This window comes from Gopherus flavomarginatus, chromosome 5 (assembly GCF_025201925.1).
Source record: "Gopherus flavomarginatus isolate rGopFla2 chromosome 5, rGopFla2.mat.asm, whole genome shotgun sequence".
Lineage (NCBI taxonomy): Eukaryota > Metazoa > Chordata > Testudines > Testudinidae > Gopherus > Gopherus flavomarginatus.
In genome coordinates this window covers 19,111,710-19,134,420 of record NC_066621.1, presented here as the reverse complement: position 1 = coordinate 19,134,420, position 22,711 = coordinate 19,111,710, and the positions used below count along the sequence as shown (strand labels likewise).

The following is a 22,711-nucleotide window of genomic DNA, read 5'->3' as shown; positions in this document are numbered from 1 at the left end:
GGCTGGCATTGAGTTTCTGAATTTTTTGGCTATCTAACTTGCAAGTCATATGCCTGAGACTCTTAACCCATGAATGAAACTGTATTAATGCTAATACAAAGCCATAATAATTGCAAATAAATGGTCCAGTTGGGTTGGGAAAGGCAATGAAAGCTGGAGTAATGGAAATAATGATTAGTTCTTCAAGTGCTTGTTCATGTCAATTCCAGTCAGGTGCACAGCAGCCAGAAGGTTTTTCCCCTAGCAGTATCCATCAGGTTGGTCCAGGCACCCCCTGGCGTGGTGCCATCATGATGCTCAATACAGGGTCCTTCCGACCCGCCACCCTCTCAGTTCCTTCTTACTGCCAGCGAGGATTAGCTGGAACTTCCCCTTGCTCTTGTCGTGACAAGTGCATTTGGCAGCCTGTATGTAGTTAATGTTAAGTAGTTAGTGGGTACTCGACTTAATTCTTAAATGTCCTTTGGAGGGGTTTCCCCTTCAGTGCTATCCCAGCACTAAGGCATCCCGTGGTCTTCTGGCTTCAAAGGCCCATCCTAGACCTGCAAGAGCTCAACAAGTTTATGAAGAAACTGAAGTTCTGCATGGCCTCTTTGGCCTCCATCATCCCTTCCTTGGATCCAGGGGACTGGTATTCTGCCCTTGACTTGATGGATGTGTATTTTCATATAGCAATTAAACCGTCCCACAGAAGGTACCTCAGGTTTGTGGTGAGAAGCAAACACTACCAGTTCACAGTCCTCCCCTTTGGCCTGTCAGCAGTGCCTCGTGTGTTTACCAAATGCATGGCAGTCGTGGCTGTGTTCCTGTGCAGGCGTCAGATACAGGTGTTCTCGTACCTCGATGGCTGGCTGATCAAGGGCCACTCCAGGGCTCAAGCGGAGCCACAAGTAGACTTCATAAGACAGACATTGGATGAACTGGGCCTTATCCTGAACATGAGGAAATCAACGCTCTCCCTTGTTCAGTGGATAGAGTTCATAGAGGCAGTGCTGGACTCGACACACATCAGGGCATACCTTCTGCAAGTGAGGTTGTGGCACTGGGCAACATTATTTGAAGTCTCAGGCATTTTCCAACCACCACAGCAAGGAATTGCCTGACGTCTAGGACACGTGGCCTCTTGTACCTATGTGGTACAGCATGCCAGGCTCAGACTCCGGCCTCTCTAATGGAGGAACTGTTGTGTTAGGGAGCATTTATTTCAGTAGCTGTTTCAGGTCAAACAGCTAAATTGTGAACTTGGCAGGTGGGTAAAGGAAATAATTTTTGGGCTACCTTGCGTATAATTTTCAGTCTACAGATGTCCACTAATGATGGGGGCATGTCAGAAAGTTTCAAGTCCAAACTTTGCAGTTCCTTTTCAAATAGGGAAGGGGAAAAAAGCCTTAAACATTACATGTTAATCATTCTGGCCTTTTCTGAATTGATGTGTCCTCTAATGCTGGGATAGGACTTGAAGAGTTGCCAGAGATTAACAGCAGATGGCACCACTTCACTACTTGCCAGACCTTTTTGCAGAAAGCTGCTGACCATGTTAGTATAACCGAAAGAGGACTTCTTAGTGGAAGTAATTGGATTTAGTCTACTTTCTTGTGCCTTTTCAGTATCCTAATTGATGTTTCATAAAGGATTTAAACATAGGTAGGATATGGGGGCGTTGATCACTGATATGTTCATAGATGAATTAAGATGGCTACGAAAAAAGAATATTGGGAGCAGAAAAGGCGCTAGTGAATCCCCTTAGTCTCGCTTAGAAAAGTAAAGGCAGCTAAACCCTGTCAAACTAAGCATGGTGGCCAATTGAGAAGAGACATGCTGTGAATTGGGCTGTTTTGAGAAGCACTGGTAGCCTCACTAAATTGTAAAGGAACTTGCTGTCCTCTTTTTCCCAGCCTGCCACTGGCACCATGTTGCAAGCAGCTGGGCAACTTGCAGATGAACTTTATCTGGAGGAAAACCAGCAGGTGATTAGAGAGACAAGGTGGATGAGGTAATACCGTTTATTGCACCAACTTCTGTTGGTGAGAGAGACAAGCTTTCAATCCACACAGCTCTTCTTCAGATCTGGGAAAGTACTCTGAGCTTCACAGCTAAATGCAAGGTGGAACAGATTGTTCAGCATAAGTTGTTAGCCCATATTCTAAGGCAGAGGTGCCCAACAGGCAGCTCACGGGCCGTACGTAACCCACCAAAGCATTTCATAATGCCTGCAGCCTGCTTCAATGCAATATACTAGAAGTTGATTCATTTATGTTTTGTCGTCATGCTTACATCGTTTTAGTTTACACCTGTGTGTAAATAAACAATACTGTACACAGAAGCCACCTATCTAAATACATATGAAACAAGCTGAACTTAAAATATAAATCAAGACAGGTGACTTTTAATCTTAATAAAATAGGTAGAATTTGTTTGGCCCACACAAGGTTATGCTTAGGTTTCTCTGGCTGTCCTGTGTAATAAGCTGGGCACCACTCTTCTAAGGGACCATTCAAGATAGTGGCCAGTTAACACCTCTGCAGTCATAGGACAGAAAGGGATCGTTGGTGGGTTACAGATGTTTGTAATAAACCATAAATTCAGTGTCTTTGTTCAATCCCTGTATGTACCCCTGAACATTTAAAATCATCTTCACCAAACAAAGATGCTCCACCATTTTGGTCCTTGTTGAGGTGCTTGTCACAACATGCGGTATACCTCATGCAGTGCACTAAATGCCCCAATAGCAACTATGTGGGTGAAACCAGACAATCTCTACACACTCAAACTGACATAGGAAAATGAGACGAAAAACTCCCTATCACCTCTGGGTGAGTGCTTTTTACAAAGTGATCACTCTATATCTGACCTCTCAGTCCTCCTCATTAAAGAAAACCTGCGCAACACTTTCAAATGTCGACTCTTGGAGTTAAAATTCATAACTCTACTAGACACTAAAAATCATGAACTGAACAGGCACACTAGATTTATGGCTTATTACAACAATCTGTAACCCACTAATGTAAAAACCAGGAAATTCATTTACGTAAGTCAGCCCCATTACTCACATACAGTTGTAAGCGAAGCTGGTGTAAATAAGCATATTCTGCAGCAGAAAAGTGAAGGATTGGGAGTAGTCTTCTGGGTTCTTTCAGTCTACCACTCACTCTTGGTCTGTGACTTTAGGCAAGTCTTACTTTCTTGGTGCTTTTAGTCTATAGGAAACTAGACTGCATGTGAGCCTTTATGTTGTGAGGCCAATAATTACTGTTTTTGTTTAGTATTTGGCTACTGTCCTGAGTAGCATATACTGTTGCTTCCTTGGCAGAACACTTGCCTTCTTCTCAGAGGTGGTAGGCTTACCTGATGCTTGTAAAACACAGTAAAAATGTATGGTTGAAAAATGCTAAGTAAGTTAAAAATAGTATTATTGTACTACAGGGGCAGGAGTGGTCTCCCTGTTCCCCTGTAAGCTACATCTAATAGTGATCTGAGTGACCTTCCCTTTTCACAGATGTCATCTGGGTGATCCTCAGCGTGGAGGTTGGAGGACTTTTAGGAGTAACGCAGCAGTTGTCATCCTTCGAAACGGAATTCAACACACAACCACATCGCAAGGTAGAAGGAAACTTTAACCCCTTCGCCTCTCCGCAGAAGAACAGGCAACCAGATGAAAACAACCTAAAAGACCCTGGGGGTTCTGAGCTAGGCACAATCAGCAAAAACACGTGGGGGCCTGCTCCTGACCAAATTGAACAAGATCAGAACGGACTGTCACAAAACTCTGTAAATCTTTCTCCCAGCAGTCACTCGAACAACTTGTCGGTAGTGACGTACAGTAAGGTAGGTGCCCTGGGAGAACAGGAGAATGGGTAGGTGACAAGACCATGGTGTGTATCGTGATAGTCCTTCTTCGTTACAAACTGTGAAGCCCTCCCTTCCGTCTCTGCCTGACCTGCTAAGGAAGGGTTTGAATATAAAACCGTCTAACTCTGCCAGCTCCTCACCTTTATATTAAACAAAATAAAACATCCTTTTCATCCAATAGATTCTACTAGGTCCACATTTTAAAAATGCTTCTTGATGTTAACCTAATCTTGGCTGGGTGCTGTAACTGATACTGGAGTTTGGAGAGGGCTCCAACCATTATGGTTAAGAAAAAAGTCACAATATCTTCAGACTCAAATACAGGTGGTTTAAAAAATATATACCCTACACATCTTGGGATTCATCCAAAGAATTTTTTTGCTGTAACAAATGGGCAGGGGGATACCTGGTTCAACCTTTTGGTCTCAGGAGCCACTGTTCAGGAATAGTCAGTCCTAGGACCATTCCTGTTTGTGATCTTTTCTTGTCTCTATAATCATGTTTTAAAATCTCCTTAAGAAGCTTGCTTGATGGATGCTATACAAATAAGTTTGAGTGATATTTTAACTTTTTTTTAGATGCTTGTGTGTACAAATACGTGAAAAATGAATTGCAGGATTATTTACACTTCAGAATCCTATTATTGCAAGAGGCATGTCTAGGTGTGTATTGTCCTATGTCCAGAATAGTTGATTTTAAAATCCTTTAAACATGCTTAACTGTACTTTACACAGGCTATGTAGGACAAGAACACTCAGTTGCTGTTTGCTTTAATAAAGTCCTAATGTTAGGAACTACAGTGCTGTAGATGAACTGGTTAAATTGCTTGTAATGTACAAATGGATCCATTCTATAGTACCCCGCTTTGTACTGAGGTTACATCTTTGTTTAACTTTTACTTACAGCAGGTACCAAAATAGGAGATGCAATTGTACAGCAAACTATCAATTACCCTCTTCATATCATACACCTCAGACCAACAGTTGTATGAGACTTATTGGGTCCTGCTTCAAGATGGGACTCAACAACCTTTTAAAGTTGGAGCTCGATTGCTCAGGGAATTGGGAATGATATAAAGCTTTTCATCTCTAGATTCCAAATCAAATCCAGCCTCGATCAGTAGTGACTGAAAGCTCTTACTATCTGACGATTGCTTACTGTGCTTTGGTCCAGACCCTGGTGGACAGTGGCCTTATCACAAATCATTGGTCCCTATGGAGATGCCAAGGACTAATGTACCTGTTGACTGAACTCTGCTTATCCCCATAAGTGGTCCCTCTGTAAAAGGCTGAGGCACATTGGTGCGATAATGTGGGGGAAGTTGACCTGTCGTTATTTGTATGATGTATATGTTCTGTATCTAGAGGGCTGCATTTCCAGGATTGATAAATGGACACCTTTCAGAAGTGTTTTAAGTACATGCAAAGAACTGAAATAAAAACTCATTAATTCAGCTGAGATACTGGACTAATCTACCAGTTTTTCACAGCTACAGATGGAATCAAGTCTAGTTTACGTAGCACATGACAACTTCATTGTCCTAGTCTTAAAATATGTCCACATTTGCAGGTGAAGGTAGGCAGAGCTATGCTAGCTTTAATTTGGCTAGCATGGGTAACAGTAGCAGAGTATATGTGGTGTCGTGGGCTTAGGCATGGGTTAGCAGCCGAGTTCAAGTCCTGCAGAGTCCCTGGGTATGTATTCTACGTGTTTGTCCGTGCTACCACATGTATGTTGTTGTTACCTATGCTAGCTAGATTAAAGCTAGGTAGGTATACCTGTGACCAGTCATGCTTTCACTTGCAATATAGACAGACCCTTGGGAATAAATTTCAGATGAGCTTGAGCATTTTGTGTCTGCACATTTTGGTTGCAGAATTTGGTTATTACATATGTTTACTTGATTAGCACCTTCAGTTGGGTAGGCATGTAACTACTAAGATTTGCACCTGCCATAAAGTACAGGTGCAAAAAATCTAGGTGTGGCGTTTTTGGTGGAAACAAATTGTGCTGTGAAAAAGGAGGCAAGGCTATTAAAATGTGTTCTTTAATCTATGCTATGCATCTTCCCACAAGTCAAAACAACCATATCTTTTGATACAGTATAGCACAACTGAGTTGCTACTCATTAAGAAGCCCAGACTAGGAAAGTGTAGATGTTTTAAGTTTTAAATTAGTGTATTGATGAGCTGTGTTGGAAACCCAAATGAAATACTAGGTTGGGATAAATGTTGGGATAAATGTGGTGTAGCTATTTAAGGATCATCTCTTTCCCATATTGCCTAACTGTCTGGAAGGCAGTGACAGCTAGCATGGTGGTACAGAGATAGAAACAGACAGGAGCTACACCTTGGATGAGCAAAGCTAAAGGAAGAAGGGGCTAATTCCATGGGCAAGGGTTACATTCATCTTAACAATCTGGCCTAGTTTGTCATTGCTATCCATTTGGATCATGATCTGTTTTGACATGAGTCAGTCTAGACACAGGAGGCAGGTATAAGGTGGCCAACCTGTCTTCTAGTGATTCCTTCTTCTGACTGACTGGAGTTTAGCTTATCCATTACTTCTAACTTATTCTGATACCCATCACAAAAGATCCCTCATCTGCTTTCAGCCGAAAGGTAACTAATAATAGTTCAGTGGGCTAGCCAACAATCGTGGTTTCTTTTCCCGACATGGAAAAAGATCACAGTCCCACTAATCTGGTCTGGTCTTGTAGTGCTTGTGCACAAAGCTCAGAGTTTTGTTTCAGGCTGCCAAGAGATTTCCACTGTCTTTTGACAGAAGCTGAAGTGGACTGGGCCTTAATATTATTTAATTTGATTAGCTCCTGCTTAGAATACAGGGCCCTTGAAGAGTTTCTGTGCTATTGATCATGTGCTGTTCTTTCCATGGTAAATTGGTATCTAAACAGTACCTCGACACTTTAAAAGGTGGCTTTCCAACAGGGGACTGTCAATAGCAGTAACCTCTTTGCCGATCTATGCTTGTGTTCAATGTATTTGGTACCTTTTCTAAAGGAAGCAAAAATAACAGCCTGTTGTGTGTTGAAATGGCTGACAAAGTTGGTGGGAAGCTCCTGGCAGAATCTGTTACGTGTTGACAGCATTTTCGGAATGCAGGTGGAGTATTTCTTGTCACATCCAGAATTTATTATTGGGTTGGCAGAACAATCTAAGACTGCTTCACACACATTACGTTGTGAAAGCTGGATGGATGTGTGATCTATCACCATCAGGAACTGAACACTTACACTGCATGGTGGTTTTTGCTGGGGAGGCACACTATGTTCACAATCAAAAGCTCTGTGAGACTCTGGGATGTGCCAAGTAAGAAGCAGTAGGAGAGAATGGCCAATCCTTTTGCATCTCATATCCTTGAAGTTCCCACCTCTGTTTGAGAACTTCCCGTAGTAGCCAAGCAGGTATATGCTGACCTGCTTTGCTTGAAGTCATAAATCTGGCTTGTTACTTTTGTTTGAAATACACTGGGCTGATTGTCAGCTCAATAGTAACCTGCCTATTCCAAGTGAATGCTCTGATCAAATATTAGTGAAAGGTACAAACTAGTTTTAACCTCTTGGCTTCAGAATTCCTGCAAGCATGTTAGTGCCAAATACTCACTCCTGTTGTTGCAAGGTTGATCTTTTCCTATCCAGACAGATGTCTTAGCTTCAGTTCTCGTTGCCAGAAGGATTCCAGTTTTCCAAAAGCGGTCTTCAAAAATCAGATCTACTCAACTCTTCCTCTGTTTCCTTTTCCATTCTGCTGTTCAGGTTTGGACTAAACTGGTGTAAGATCCTGTTGAAGATCTGAAAGCTCCAACTGGGGAGCAGCTGCCATACCATTTTGTGGTCCTAAATTGGGTAATTGTGGAAATAAAAAATATAACAAAAAAATTTTGTGACTGATTTTGAAGCAAAGCACACCAAATCTGTGGCAGAAGTTTTGTTATTACAGCCCCATTGTCTGTTGGTTAAGAGGAGATCTTGCGGGTGCTTTTGAAATGGGGGTGGATTCATTCACTTACTGAGGTGCCTTATGCCCTGCACTTTTATCTAGGGTTTAGTAAAATAGGCAACTGGTTTCCTCCAGAGCCTGGGCTGTTCTGAAGACGAGCTAATGCCCAACGCTGCTAGACTAAGCACTTTGCCTTGAAAAGCTGCCTTACTTCTTCTGCACTAGAGAGAGAGGAGTTCAGAACTGAGTTTCCATTCCCAGAAATCATCAGGAAACTTCTCCATTCATCCAGTGTCCCTGGATTCACATGATCACAGTTCCTCTCTGGTGAATGGTTTCTGTAGACAGAGTGTCAAGTAAAGCAGAAGCTTTGACACCACGAGTTTCTGGACCCATGTTTAAAATTGCCTTAGATCCAGTGCTGTCACCCTCTTCTTGCAAGCTGGAAGTCTTTCTTTAAAAAGAGTTTTTCCCTAGGGAGGAATAGCATGTAAAAGATTCAGCCTGCACTTGGGTTTCTGTTTAAAGGGAGGTGGAGGGCTCCTTAGGGAAACTTCAGAAGTATTAAACCACCTCATCAGCACATGGTGTGCATGTACTTGATGGCAGTCACTCTGCCTCACCATCTGTCTGTTCTTTTCCTCTGGGGGGTTTGCACTCTGTGTTCTGCATGTCTGAGTAGTTTTTTTGGGGAAAAGGGGAAACTACACCTCTACCATGATATAATGCTGTCCTCGGGAGCCAAAAAATCTTACCGCATTATATCGAACTTGCGTTGATCTGCTAGAGTTGCCCAGCTTCCCCCCCTTCGCCCCACCCAAGCGCTGCTTTACTGCATTATATCTGAATTTGTGTTATATTGGGTCTTGTTATATCGGGATAGAGGTGTACATGGATACTTTAAAATTGCTAGGTTCTTTGCTCTCATGTTCTTAACAGAGAAGGCTTTATCCCAGGTGACAGTGACATAACATTGTAGAACAAAATGGGAGAGCTGTGTTCTAATGGTTTGAGCATATAGTTAGAGGGCAGGAGACCTGGGTTTTATTTCCTGGTCTGCCACAAACTTGCTATGTCATCTGTTGAGTCCCTTAATGAGCTTGTGGCTCAGTTTTTCTCCACACATAAAATGGAGTGAATTCATTGCCATGTTTAATTAAGTTATTTGAGATCAGTGGAGGAAGGGATGAGTGAGATAGTTAGGGTACGGATAAAATTTTCAAAAGCACCTAAGTCCACTTTTTAAAATTGATGCAGTCAGTTAAGAACCGAAGTTTAATTGAAAGTCAATTTCAGATTGTCACTGAGGCATTCTCTGCACTAGAAAATTTTGTGGATAATTCCAGCCCCTACAGCAGTACCAGTGGAAGTATCTCTTTAACCAAAGCTCTGGCAGGTTCCAGATTATAACAGAGATTGTGATTAAACCTGCTGGTGTAAAAAGTGTCAGAAGCTGCCAGATTCTTGTCTGTGCTAAGACTCCCTGTAGTGCAACTCAACAGGTGTAAATTGTCTTCTAAAATTCCCTAGTGTAGATAAGGCCCTGCTGACAACTTGACATACCATCTGCCACTGAGGCAGGCAAGCATTTCACACACAAAGCATTTGGAACACTGTTGTGTGGCAGTGCAGACCGTGGAGTGTGGATGTATAATTGTTGGAGAACCAAAATCATGTGTAAGGAGACTCACTTTCTCTAAAAACATGGGTAGAATTTAACAAAATGCCAATATGGTTTATTAAAACGCTAAATAGAAGCACTCTGTACTACTTCTGTAGTATGTGTCTCCCTCCCTCTACCCCCCATGATTTGATCAGCTCCTGCCTAACTTTTATGCTCCAGTTTGGTGGTAACAGGGCCATCCCTATGAGTTCCAGATGGGTACCTTGGTTCTTGGACTGTCAAAGGCTGAAATTATATAGGCAGCTTACTTGGCCCCAGCGTTATGGTGAGGAAGGAGTAGCACCTTGTTTCTCTTTCTTATCTCCTATATCAGAGATTCTCAAACTTCATAGCACTGCAACACCCTTCTGACAACAAAAATTACTACATGACCCCAGGAGGGGGAACCAAAGCCGAGCCCCCTCAAGCCTTGTCACCCTGGGGGTACTAAAGACCAAGGGCTTCAGCCTCAGGCACAGGGCCTGTAACCTGAGCCCTGTTGCCAGGGCTAAAACTCTGAGGCTTGGGCTTTGGCCCTGGGCAGTGAGGCTTCTGCTTCAGCCCTGGACCCCAGGAAGTCTAAGCCCCCCATTTTGGGGTCCCAACCCACAGTCTGAGAACCACTGTCCTAGATTCTTGAGCCCTCCCCTTTGGAGAGAGGGTTTGTTCCCATTGTTCACAAACTTTGAGCCTGGATTACATATTTATTCTCCAAACTTGGTTAGTTGACAGCCATTGTAGTTGAACTGACTTAGATCAAGTGTGGAGAAGCCACAAGCTCAGCATTGCTATTAACCATCTTCCTGGGACAATCACACTCCTGCTTATTCGTGTCTGCAGGTTAAACTGTTTTAACCCCTTTCTCTGTGGACCCAGGAGTTGTCTTACCTGGCTGTTGAAAGACTAATATAGATGCAATTAACTGGTTTAGTTAAATCAACTTGGAGGGCAGCTGCATTGTAGGAAGATTATTTTTCCCAGTGGTTGTAGCTGTCTCATCATATTTGCATAGCATGTGTGGAACAAAAATAAAACTCAACACTCTGTTCTTCTGTTTGTATTTAGTTTACGTAAATGGGTCAAAAGAACTCAGAATAGTTTGGAGAAGCACTGACCAGGAATGGCCCAGGAAGTGATGAGGAAGAGAGATGGACTTGTAGTGTTATCTGATGCTGCCATCAGTGTACACTGGGAGACTTTTGTGTTGAATTGTAGCCATGCATCAAAAAGCTCATCTTTTTAAAAAAAAAAAAAACTCGTATCTTTTATTCATCTAAATTCAGCCACAAACAAAGGTGAAATAAAGATAGTTGTGTGTAAGTTTCTGTGTTGTGATGGTTTATAAAAGATTAACTCTCCGAGATGAAAGTAGGATTTTGATTTAACTTTAAGAATGCTGCTTTTGCAATGATAATGCTGCTTTGAGTAATCACTAGAGCATGTACCCTTTCCTTCTTCACAACCGCTATTTTAGTTTCACAGGTGGAATGTATTTAGGGTCCCAGCTGGGCTCATTTGATCTCATATCTTGCAAAGGTGGCTATGCTAGTTTAGGTGCATGGATCAAAATGCAGACTCTTGTGGATGCTGAGCACTTCTCAGTAGGGCTCGATTTCCAAAAGCGCTGACCTCCAATTTACGCACCTAAATAAAGTGGTCAGATATTCAGTATGGGAGCAGCTTTTCTTTTCTTTTTTTTTTTTTTTTAAATTTGGCCCTTAGATTTCGTTATTCACTTCATTTGTGTAAATATCTGGACAAAGGTATTTCAGCGCAGAGTTACTAACTTTTACTTCTGGGGGGAGACAAGAGAAAGAACTGAAAACTAAATTTGCAAAGCAGAACACGAGCTTGTCACATTTTGTTTTGAAGATGGGTCCCATTTTCCAAACAAGATTCAAATAGAAGTTTTTTCAGCTGAAATGTTTTTAAAAATTTTACAAATGTACAGGAAATATGAGATTTCTTGTGTGTTTCTGGTGGGAAAATTGTCTGTTCATGGAAGTGTGATGGAAACTGAAATGAGTTGCAAAATGAATGCTCACTAACTGAAAATGTTCGCACCGTGTTTCTCAGACATCATGACTTTCACACAGCTCTGTTACCTTTTAGTTTAAACCAATCACTCTCAACATTTTTTGGTGCTGTGACTTCTTTGGATCACTGCTATTATTTGTATTACACTAATTTCTAGAGTTCTGAGTAGAGATCAAGGCACCATTACACTATATTCCAGTGAAAACACATACAGTCCCTGCCCCAAAGCACTTACCATCTGAACAGATTAGCTAAAAGGTAGAAGAAAGGCGGCAGATGGAGAATTGAGGCACAGAATGCTTGAGTGGTCTAGAGATCATGGCAAGGGTGTGTGCAGAGCCAGGGATATGATTCAAATCTAAGTCCTGGAGTATTATCCTTTCTCCGTACTCAAACACTGGTTGACTTAATGAAAAAATCAAAGCTCTTCTGTGCATCCACAAGTTGACTTTTAAATTACATTGTCTGCATCAAACTTAGTTCCTTTCGCTGGAAACATTGACATGAAATAATATAAAAGATTAAATAGACCTATTAACTCAGGTCACTCCCTGCAGATGTGGGATACATTCCTTTTCAGGGTTTATATCCGGTGTTAAGCCAGTACTTTGCTTGACCTTAGCCAAAAGGGCAAGATGCAACAGTGGGAAGTAGTGAATAAACTGCTGCGGGAGAGGGAAAAGTTTTCTTCTTTGGATCATTAATAGATGCAAGTGAGTTCATGTATAAACATACCCTTCACAGGTAAGTATGAGCTATAGTGAAGGGTCGTGTGTATGCCCAGGGTTCTGTTACTGTAATCATAAGAGCAAAGATTAATTTGACCAGAAGAATTAATCTTTCTTCTGGTCAAATTTGCAGTTGCAAGAGAAACCCATTTGGAAACCATTCTGGAACTGTTGATGACACACTTTATACACATCAGTGAAATGAGTCAATCAGGGTTAAAGTACTGCAAAAGTAGGGTGGTTTTCTCACACTCTAAAGTGAACTGAAATCTAGTTTTGTTTGAGACCCCAAATCATTAACAGAATTGTTTATATTTAAATTAGACACTGCTGAAAGCAAGATTTGACTCTTTTTTTTTTAACATAGTTGAAAAGATCTAAGGACAGAATTCTTTCTCTTGCAACTGTTTATAGAGATATATATATATACACACACTAATCTCTTCAGAGACTGTCTCTGTGCTTACAAGAGGATGTGCTATTAGGCTGTATCCATTTCTGACTACTGTTATCTCGAGGTAGCAGAGGTTGCTGTGCTTTACTTACACTACTTTTGGTGTTAATATTGCCATTTGGTGTGGACAAGGCTGAAATCTTGGCAGCCGCAAGCTTTTCAGTTCAGTTTTTCAATGCATCTTTATCAAATGAGCTGCAGCAGTCCGCTCCTACTTTATATCACAAGTGGCCTTGTTTGCCAACACATGAAGAGAAGATGTTGGTTGCAAGGCTCATTTGAAAATCTGGCCCTTACAGACTAATCTGAAGTTACGAGATGCTGCTCTTGCCTAATGTTCCACTAAGTAACGATTCTCCCCTGGTAGATGCTGGACTCAGCAATAGTTTTGAGTCACTGGAAGATACTTTACTTTGCTTTATGGGTGTCACATGTTCCTTGACACTGCATAGTTCAGGGAATTACTCTTGCCTGGTTAACTGTGGTTAAACTCCTATCAGCACTTGATCATTACTGTCTAAGATGATGTTAGTTTTTAAGATACAATAGGGCTTTTGACTTCAGATGTGTGTGCAGCTTGACCCAGCCCGTCCTACCAGACTTGGGCCAATATGATCAGGGCTTTTTGGTATGTGTCATGCAAAACATCTCAGTGCTTCACAGCCAATTCCAGTACTTGTGGGTCGCAAAGCAAGCTGGTTATGGAGTTACAGCAAAATACGTTGGAGACAATGTTTCTTTTGCTGCTCTGGCCTGTTGTCCTGCATGAAATGAAGTGGTAAAGCAGTCTTATACCTTGCTTGAGAAGGCAGGCAATGGGATTGATGTTTAATTAGGTCACTGGCCATCTTTTTACATCATCCACACAATAGGTAACAGCAAGGCTGTATAAAGAATGCCAGAAGACCTACCTTCTGTCTCTGGGTAACCGAGCATAATACGTTTTTTCTTATTTTTCCTTGGCATTGTTTCATGCTCCTTTAAAAAAAAAAAAGGGAATTTAATTGGTGCAGCTATTTCAGTAAACTGTGCCCCTCTGATTTATAGAGAAGACTCAACACTGTTGAGTCTCTCTTTCATTTTGATGTATGATAAAATGCATGAAAGTTGGCTTGATTAGAGCATGGGAGATTCAGAACTAGTGTCCTTGTTAGTTTCAGACCTCCTGCTGCTAGATCTGATACGTTAAATAACTTCACTTCATGGGTCAGGAGGAAAACAAGCTATTAAACGTTTTCCCATTTTTGGAGGCAACTGGTTTCCGTTGAACGAAAATGTGTATTCTAGAAATGTCAAGTCTCTTAATCTTGTAGGAATTAAAATTGTCAGAGAGGAGAAGCTTCCTCATAGCAGGTGGGAGGCAGTGGCAGTGTTTATAGAAGGAGACAAAGGCCATATGTATATTGAGAATTTGCCCTGCAATACCCTAGTATAGACTAGGGAAACAATGAATTTTACTGGTGCAGCTTTACCCTGGTTTCAGGCAGAGGGAAGCTGCTTGGGCACAAATGGGGTTTACAGGGCTTTTTCACCAATAACTGAAATCCCCAGTATAGAGAAGTTCAAAAAGTGGCCTTCAGCAGAAGAACATACAGTCATGTTAACTGACTATTGTCAGGGCTAAATGACGGGCCGGAGGTGAGTTGCTGGAAGCGTGTGTAATGATGCCCCCTGGGTTCATCTGTGGATCTTAAAAGCAGGACCAGACTCATTAGCTTAAAGGCATCTATATCTGATCTAAGTGCTAGAACAGGGGTTGGTGTGCCGAGTCTTCATTTATTCACTCTAGTTTAAGGTTTCATGTGCTAGTAATACATTTTAACCTTTTTAGAAGGTCTTTCTATAAGTCTATAATATATAACTAAACTATCGTTGTATGTAAAGTAAATAAGGTTTTAAAAATGTGTTAAGAAACTTCATTTAAAATTAAACTAAAATGCAGAGCCCCCCAGACCGGTGTCCAGGACCCAGGCAGTGCAAGTGCTACTGAAAATCAGCTTGCGTGCTGCCTTTGGCACACATGCCATAGGTTGCCTACCCCTGGTCTAAATGGATGATCCATGTAGATTTCGCCCTTTCTGGCTCCCATCTCTCCCTGCAATATGGAGTCTCACAAACACCCCACATACTTTTCAAGTTCAGAAGACAGTAGCATGTGCATTTTAAGAGGTTACGCAACTACAGTACCAGAAAGGGGGGGGGGGGGGGGGGGAGGCTGCCCAGATGGGAGGTCACTCTCACCTGAGCTGAAGTGCCACTATGTTAGGATGCATAGACATGGCAAGAGCCACCCTGTCTCCATCTGCTCTTTCCAGAGGCTACAAAACCCCTCCAACCCCACCACTGCCCGGCTGGCTCTGGGGCGCTGGGGTTGTGGCCCCATTCCTGAGCAGATGCAGTGCCAGAGAAGGGGAGAGGAGACTGGCAGCATGAGGCAGCAGTAGGGCCATACAAAGAGGGTGGCCAGTTGCGACTCGTGGCGCCTTGCACCAGTCCAGGCTCCCCCTTTCAAGTCCGGGGGCCAAGAGAGAATCACACAAGCCACTCATGCAGCATCTGGGAGCCTTAATGCAGCTGCTTCCCAGAGCCCAGTCCCCCCAGTGCTCCCTGTGCCCCGTGGGCAGGGGCTTCGGAACTCATCCAAGATCACCGAGGTGCCTTTCCACTGCCCTGTGAGGAAGAATCCCTGGCTGGCGGCTGCCTGCCCTTCTTGGAGGAACTCCCTGTCGGAGAGCAGCGGTCTGAGTGGGGCCGGCATCTGGGACCCCAGAGCAGTGGCGTGCTGAGCTGCTCAGCCCGCTGCTGCTCGGGGGTCCTGGCCGCCGGCCCCACTCAGCCCACTGCTGGCCTGGGGTTTCTTTCACCGAGGCTGGCAGCAGGCTGAGCGGGACCGGCGGCCGGGACCTTGGCTGGCAGCAGTGTGCCATTAAAAATTGGCTCGCATGCCACCTTTGGCATGTGTACCGTAGGTTGCCGACCCTTGTGCTAGAGGGAGGCAGAGGTGGAGTTTTTTAGCATGGATTACACATGGATTTGGAGTAGGTGGTCAGTTGATGTGGGATGAAGAATGCAGGAGGTAAATGCAAGCAGTGGGATAGGGTGGAGAGGGTAGGTATGCTTTTTGCAAGCTGATGCTGATCAGCTGGTTTAGTCTCTTGTCTATTGAAACTGATTTTGTCTCCAACTTTCTTTCAGGGTTTCCACGGTCCTTATCCCTTTGGACAGTCTTAAAAACAAACAAACAAAAAAAAAAACGGGTACCGTCAAGAGGAGAATTTAACAAAGAACTGACTCATGGGGGACAGAAGGGGGTTCTTATGGCTTCTAGAAGACACGGCATGGATCCCCTTCTCTGCCTCCGCAACCTGGATAAAGAAGAAAACAAACAAAAACCAATAACTTAAAACTAGTGGTTTCCAGAGGAAAACAAAACTAAAGTATGCATGTGTGAATGCTGAATTTTAGGAGTGCTGTTCAGTGCTACGAGAAAGAGAAAATACACCAACACCATGATTTTGTTTTTTAGAAGTCATTATCACAATTAATTAGGTAGCTGAAAAAGTTTAAAAAAATTAAAATGAAAGCCATCTTTTTAAAAGAGAAAAAAATTATTTTGCCTACAGAGCGGTTGTAGTTTGAGCAAATGTTTAATTTTTTTTTTTTCCTGTTCATAATTTTTTTAATAAGGGACAGAGTGCATTTTTATGGAACTGTCGTGTTTGCTTGCTACAGAACGGGAGCTTGCTTAGCATCTTCTGGGGTTCATGCAATGACTTCTCTTTGTATGTTGGATGTTTTTAATGTGTGATTGGCCCAGCACCCAGCTCTGTGAATTTCAGTGGTATCAGCCATTTTTAGTTATCAGACTTTTAATCTTCAGTTTTTGTATGTTTCCCTTTTGACTTTAGTGTTATTGGAAACCTTAGTAAAGACCAAACTGTTGCATTAGGATGGGAGGACTCCAGCATTGAATTAACCTGGGAGGTTCATTTTTCTCTTGGAACTTGAAATATACATACACATATTTCAGTAAGAAACAGACTTACTAGGGTTCCGAAGCTGGTCCTAAATGATTGGTATTTTAAAGTGCTGTTTTGTTTGTCAAATATTGATGTCCAGTAGCTGTGCCTAGGACAGCCAGGCAAGTGTATCTGTCTTGTGCCAAGAGGAAATTAACTTTCTGTAGCTGTAGTTCACCAAACAGTAATTATAAAGTTATGCAAAAGTCATGCCCCTTTAGGTTTAAACCTCACATCCCTACCCTTTTTATATAAGTATAATTTTAATTCCTCTCTCCTGTGATTAAAGTACTAGCTTAGGAGGCAGAGGCCAATTGTTTTTGAATGTAGAGCAAGAAGTTAAATCATCAGCTGGATTCCATTGTAGCGCCTTGTATTCTTTCGCCTTTTTACTGGCCTGTAGATTCTTTGAAGCTCTAGCTTTCTAGATGGGTCTCATCAAGCCGCCTGTTCAGAAGAGGAAGAGCTTTTCTGGACATGAGGGTCATTTAGCTGTGAGCGTCCTCGGAGGAATGATACCAATGTGCAAAGGAGACCATGCAGAGCAATTGCAGAGGGTGGCGGAGTTCTGTTTCAGACTTTGCTGTGTTGGGTCACTGAGAGCCAAGCAGTGGGAAGAGAATGGGTTTTTTGGAGGGGAGGCACTAATTCAGAAACTTGAACCAGGCCGTAACAGCCGTCTGCCAAAGATACAATAATATGCAACATCCCCCATCCTCCTCCTCCAAACCCCTTCCCCCACCCAAACTACCCATTCATGTTGGGAGCTGAGTGCATGGTATGCCTGCTGGTGAGAGCGATGCAAGGCTTTAGGCTGGCCTAGTCTGCACCCAAGCACCCATGTTTGCTTGGTTGACATAAGCAGAGTTTCATTTTCAGTACAGTTTCCATGGGCCTTATTCTCCCAGGCATATGGGTAGCTCCTGTTGAGGCTAGTGGGAATTGTTGGTATCCTGCGAAGGAAGAATTAGACCCTTGGTGAGGCATTTGAATACTTGTAGTCTCTAGAACCCAGTGAACAGCTACCCTGGTATTGCTCCATTAGTGGATGTTTGATATTTTAGTTTCTATTGGACACTGGCTTTCGAAGGACGTGTTTCCTTTTAAGATTGGAAGTTTCCCTTTCATCTCTCTCTCTCTAAACACACAGATAAGTCTGGGGACAGGGTTGTAATGGATCACCCCTTGGATGAAGAAAGTTGTGGAGTTTGGAGGAAGGTCCTGCCTGGCTTACACAGCTGTGGTTGGGGAGTTAACCTGAAGGCTTGTGGTGGGATGGCTGCCTGCTAGACTTGGAGAAGGGGGTGCAGATCCACATTTGAGCTTTGAATGCAGTTTAGGAGGTGGGGGCTGCATGTAGTTAGCTGTAGTCGTAAGACCCTGTATATGTCTTGTAAAATTCCTCTTGCTATGGGCGAGGTATGTTAATCAAAGTCACAAGGAAGCAAGTGTGTAAACTGTCATGATGAAGTGTGGGCAAGGTTTGAACTGTCATGACAAGCATGCAAGGCATGACCACATGCACATCCAGTACCCAGCATGTAGCATCCCCCACTCCCATGCGTCCCTTCTGGAAGTGTTGCTGTTAGTTGAGGTGACAAGGCTGCTCATTGGTCTCTTCACACCAGCTTCATCCGTCTGTTGTGTAGAGGAGGAGGAACAAGGAGTTCTGGATTTCTGACTGCTGCCGCCACTGGGCCCAGAACTCTGCAGACCTTGTACTGGCAAAGGCTGCTGGGCGACCCTCAAAACCAGCTCGCCTGACTCTGGTTTTCTCTTTTGCTGTTCCCAGGCAGGTAGGCTTCACCTGAGCAAACTGATGGCTATGTTCACATCCACCTGTCACCAATGCAAAGATTGAATTTTGTTCCTTTCTGTAGAGAGAGCTGTCATGCACCCCCAGTTGTTCCTGTGCCTTCTCAGTCCATTCTGCACAGATCTCAATGTTGTCTCTTCTCTTGAGCGTGTCTAAGTCTGCTGTGCCCTTGTGATTGGGTCATTCACAGAGTGAAGAAAGGCAGGGCCTGATTTGAGCTGTAGTTGCAATAAGTCAGCCTGTCAGTGCTGACATATTACAGCTGTTTCCTAGGAAATCGGTCAGGAGCATAAACACAACCCTTATCAGCGGGGATGATCTCTATAAATAACTGCAAAAGGCTCATAACTGTTTCAGGGTGTTGGTTAGTGTGATAATACTTCTGTGATAACGAAGGGAAGATGTTTAAATTGGTAATTAACCTGCCTCTTGTTTCTTCTCTCCAGTGAAAACTGAGTCCCCTGGTAATCAGCAATGCACCCAGTCCCCAAATTTAAGCTACTCTTAAGTTTGCAACATTTTCAAAAGAGGATTTCAGGGGTGCTCAGCAAAGGTCTCAGCTAGTCATCGTTGGGGCTGAAATTGCACTGCTTTCCTAGGGCAACATTTTTAAGGCGGGAAGGGGGCTAACGTTAGGCACCTAAACCAAAAATAGCCAGATATTTTTCAGACGTGCTGAGCACCCAAGTTTTTCATTGATCTCAGCAGGGAGAACCTCTGAAAACCATACTGAATGACATGCCTAATTTCAGGTACTCACGTTTTAAAATGTGATCTAGGACTCAGAGCCTCAGCAATTGGTTACCTGCTTGAGACTGCTGGGCAAGGGAAGAGGCCCAACGAAGCTTGCCCTATGCTGTGTTACCCAAGCCAGACTTGTGTCCCTGATTTTGGGAACAAAGGGGCTGGTACCCACTGGGCTCAGACAGGCTGTAGCTATGGAGGGTCTGTAGTTGGCTCTGGTCCCTGCTTTTCCCTGGCTGCTGCTGTTGTGGGGAGGAGGGTCTTGGAGTCCTGAGAGGGCATGGCAAATGGAAATCTCTTCAAAAAAGGAAATTTAAACTTCCAATACATATTTGTTTTTTAAATGGAACCTCAAGTGTGGTGTGAGCTGTTGAGTCTGGAAATGCCTGGTAATCCCTGTATCTCACTATGTGACTCAAGTCTGGGTTGCAAGTATATCCTGTCACATGGCTGGGAAAGCCTGGGTAAGCTTTGCGCCCCTCTGGCTGGAAGTGTGCTCTGTACCTGGGAAGGGGTGTCTAGCCTGCTTTGGCATGATAGAGAGTATCTGCTGCCCTATGTCTTGAGGGGTGTGTGCGTGTGTGGTGGGGAGAAAGAATGCATCCTGAAACCTCCAGGGTTTGGGAGATGTCTGGGACCCCACAACTGGGGATGCAAGTGCATTCCCAGACCTCATGGGTGTGAGCATAATCAGAGTCTGCAGGGCTAGGAAATACACACTGTCCCCTGTTTGTTTTTTTTTTCTTGTGCGAGTGAGTGGTTGGTTCTGCAGCCTGTCGTTATTCCCTCTGGGGGGAGTGCATGTGTAGAACAGGATGGCGTGTTGCCTCATTGAGTCTGGGAGAAGTCTGATGATAGCACATTGGGTATAATACAAAAAAAGGAAGCTTTTTCCTTTAATGTATAAATGAATATTTGTATGATTAAATTAACACAGAAAAAATTACCTTCAGCTGTCTATAGAGTATTTTATTTTGAAGGTGGGAATGGTTTCTAGTGTCCTGTGACTTGTGCAATGTTTGTTAAATGCACCTCCTTTGCTTCCATCCCCAGATCATTGGGGGTGCTGGGCAGACATCACAAGTGTGCCGTAAAACTCAACATTACCTCTCTTTTCCCCATGAATAAATGTAAGGAGAAATTTTTAAAGGAAATAGATTCAGGGTGCATTGGATGCATGAAATAAAACAAAGCACTTTTCCAGTTCAGATATAAATGCCAACAAGACTAGACACTGAAGGAGGGATCATTTAAAACACAGATGGCTTCACATAGGAGTTGACATGAAAAATGACCTGTTAGAAAGGAGCCCTGATACTGCAATCTTTTTCATTCAGGTAAATCCCCATTAGGGCTCCACATGGATACAGGGTGCCTATATGGGACAGTTGACAACATTTGGGCCTCTCTCTCTCTCTCTCTTTTTTTTTTTTTTTTTTTTTTTTTTTTTTTTTTTTTTTTGAGTGCTGAGGCAGATCGTCTGGGGAAAGTACCTTGTCCTAGGGGCCATCAGAGCAAAAGCTCCAGCACACACAGTGCCTTCAGAGGCAAGGTTAGACCTGGGCCATCATTAGTCTCTGCCTGCGGCTTTAGGATGTAGAGATCCTTCCCAAATTCTTACCATCGATCAGGTTTTCGTTGTTGGGTAAATGGAGGCTGCAACAGATGTCAAGACATGTCTAAGATGGTGGCAAAGTTATGGTAGGCGACTTGTCTTGAAGTGCATGGAGATATGTATTTCCAAAAGCCTATGGTAATATTGAATGCAAAGCCTGCTGAAGGATGGATTCCTGAATGCGTGATCTTAACCTCTCCGAGTACTGGCACAGGGTCACCAGGCATGGTGTGACAAACGTACAATAGGCACACCCCTCACACCCCCATAGTTGGGGTCCTCACAGTCGATCTGTTAGGGTAATGAAGTGGTTTGTGGCTAGATGTTGCCGCAAAGAAGCCCACGAGGGGGGGCTCCATGTTACAAAGGGTTGGTGGCCTTTTCCTGGCAAAGGTCATGTCTTTTGGTTACGTCCATCTTAAGCTGAAGTCTTTGAGTGATCGTCAAGGGTTAGCCCCAAGCAAATCATGCTTTGATGGCCCAGCACAGCTGACAGTGGTAAGTACTCTTAGAGCAAATACATCCAGCCTCTTGGGTCATTGCAGAGAAGGTGAAGTGGGAAGGGAAGGGAAGCAGCATGAGCCACTAGCTGGCAATCCGAAAGTAGTCAACGGAAGAGGTCAGGGTTGGCTCCAGGTTTTCTGCTGCCCCAAGCAGCGCGCAAAAAAAAAAAAGGGCAATCGGCGGCACTTCAGCGGCAGCCCAATCACGCCACTCCATTTTTCGGCGGCACTTCAGCAGCGGGTCCTTCACTCCCTTGCTTCCTCTTCGGCAGCATCCCAAAGAGAGAGAGATTGAGGGACCCACTGCCAAATTCCCACCGAAGACCCAGACGGGCTGCCCAAATAGTGGACAGAGTGCTGCCCCTAGCACCTGCTTCTTTGGCTGGTGCCTGGAGTCGGCTCTGGAAGAGGTGCAGAAGTCCCAAGTTGATGAGCCTCTTTCGTAAGAAGTGGGATATACTCCACCAGCAGACAGAGCAGTTACAAACTCAACCAGTTCTAGTTGCTTTCTTCCCCTTCCAACCAGCATTCCTCCATCTTCTCCCGGTGACCCCAGTTACCTCGGCTGATGCATTGACTCCAAGGGAGATACACTGATTTATAGCACCTAAGGATCTGACCCATCAAGATTCCATCTGGGTTGGTATTTTGGCTTGTCACCGGGAGAGGAAGGAAGTGTGCGTGAAATTCATGTATTGTTAAGGCCTAGGGACAATTAGAGAGACAAGGTGGGTGAGGTAATATCTTTCACTGGGCCAACTTCTGTTCATGAAAGAAACAAGCTTTTGAGCCATACACAGCACTTCTGGTCTGGGAATATGGACAGATATGACTGTCTAAGCTGACCTGCATCAGGCAGGCCAGAGAATCTCACCCAGTTGAGCCCAATGCTCTGCCTATATGGAGCAGTTTAGTTGGAGCTATTCACTTGTTACGTGTGGCTTCATTATTAATCCCTATGAGAAGTGTCAGTGTGATTTTTTTACATTTGAATAAGTGCCTAGAGCTTTTTATATGCCGTTTAACCTTGTTTGAAAATTTTGCTGGGAACAGACATCCTGCTGCGTATACCCATAGCTGTTTGTTCTGTGCCTGGAAATGAACGCACCCCTTGACTCCGTGGTGCTTCCAGGTGTTTTTAAACTCACTCTGTGTTTAGATAGTTTGAGATTCCCCCTCCCCCTGCCATCCTTGCTTTTCTTTACTAGTTATTTGCTTGAAATAATCTATTTGTCTTTAGGGCTGCAACCTGTCAGGAGTTAATCAGGGCAAGACAGTCAGATCACACCTTCATTAACACACTGTCTTTGGAGCAAGACAAGTA

General features: G+C 43.6%; 1 protein-coding gene across 7 annotated transcripts in view; it reads left to right on the top strand.

The window, feature by feature from the left end:
• Positions 1-20,215, top strand: part of ILRUN (inflammation and lipid regulator with UBA-like and NBR1-like domains) — a 56,312-nt gene extending 36,097 nt beyond the window's left edge. For 2 of the 7 annotated variants that reach the window (XM_050953093.1, XM_050953090.1), the window contains 2 exons: positions 3,497-3,825; positions 15,886-20,215. In XM_050953093.1, the coding sequence (XP_050809050.1) occupies positions 3,497-3,825; positions 15,886-15,921 (365 nt within the window). In that variant the 3' untranslated portion in view covers positions 15,922-20,215. Of the gene's footprint in view, positions 1-3,496; positions 3,826-4,427; positions 4,512-4,754; positions 5,308-10,536; positions 10,792-15,885 lie in introns of those variants that run through there. The other 5 variants (XR_007774408.1, XR_007774410.1, XR_007774409.1 and 2 more) reach the window with 5 other exon arrangements.
• The last annotated feature ends 2,496 nt before the right edge of the window (positions 20,216-22,711 follow it).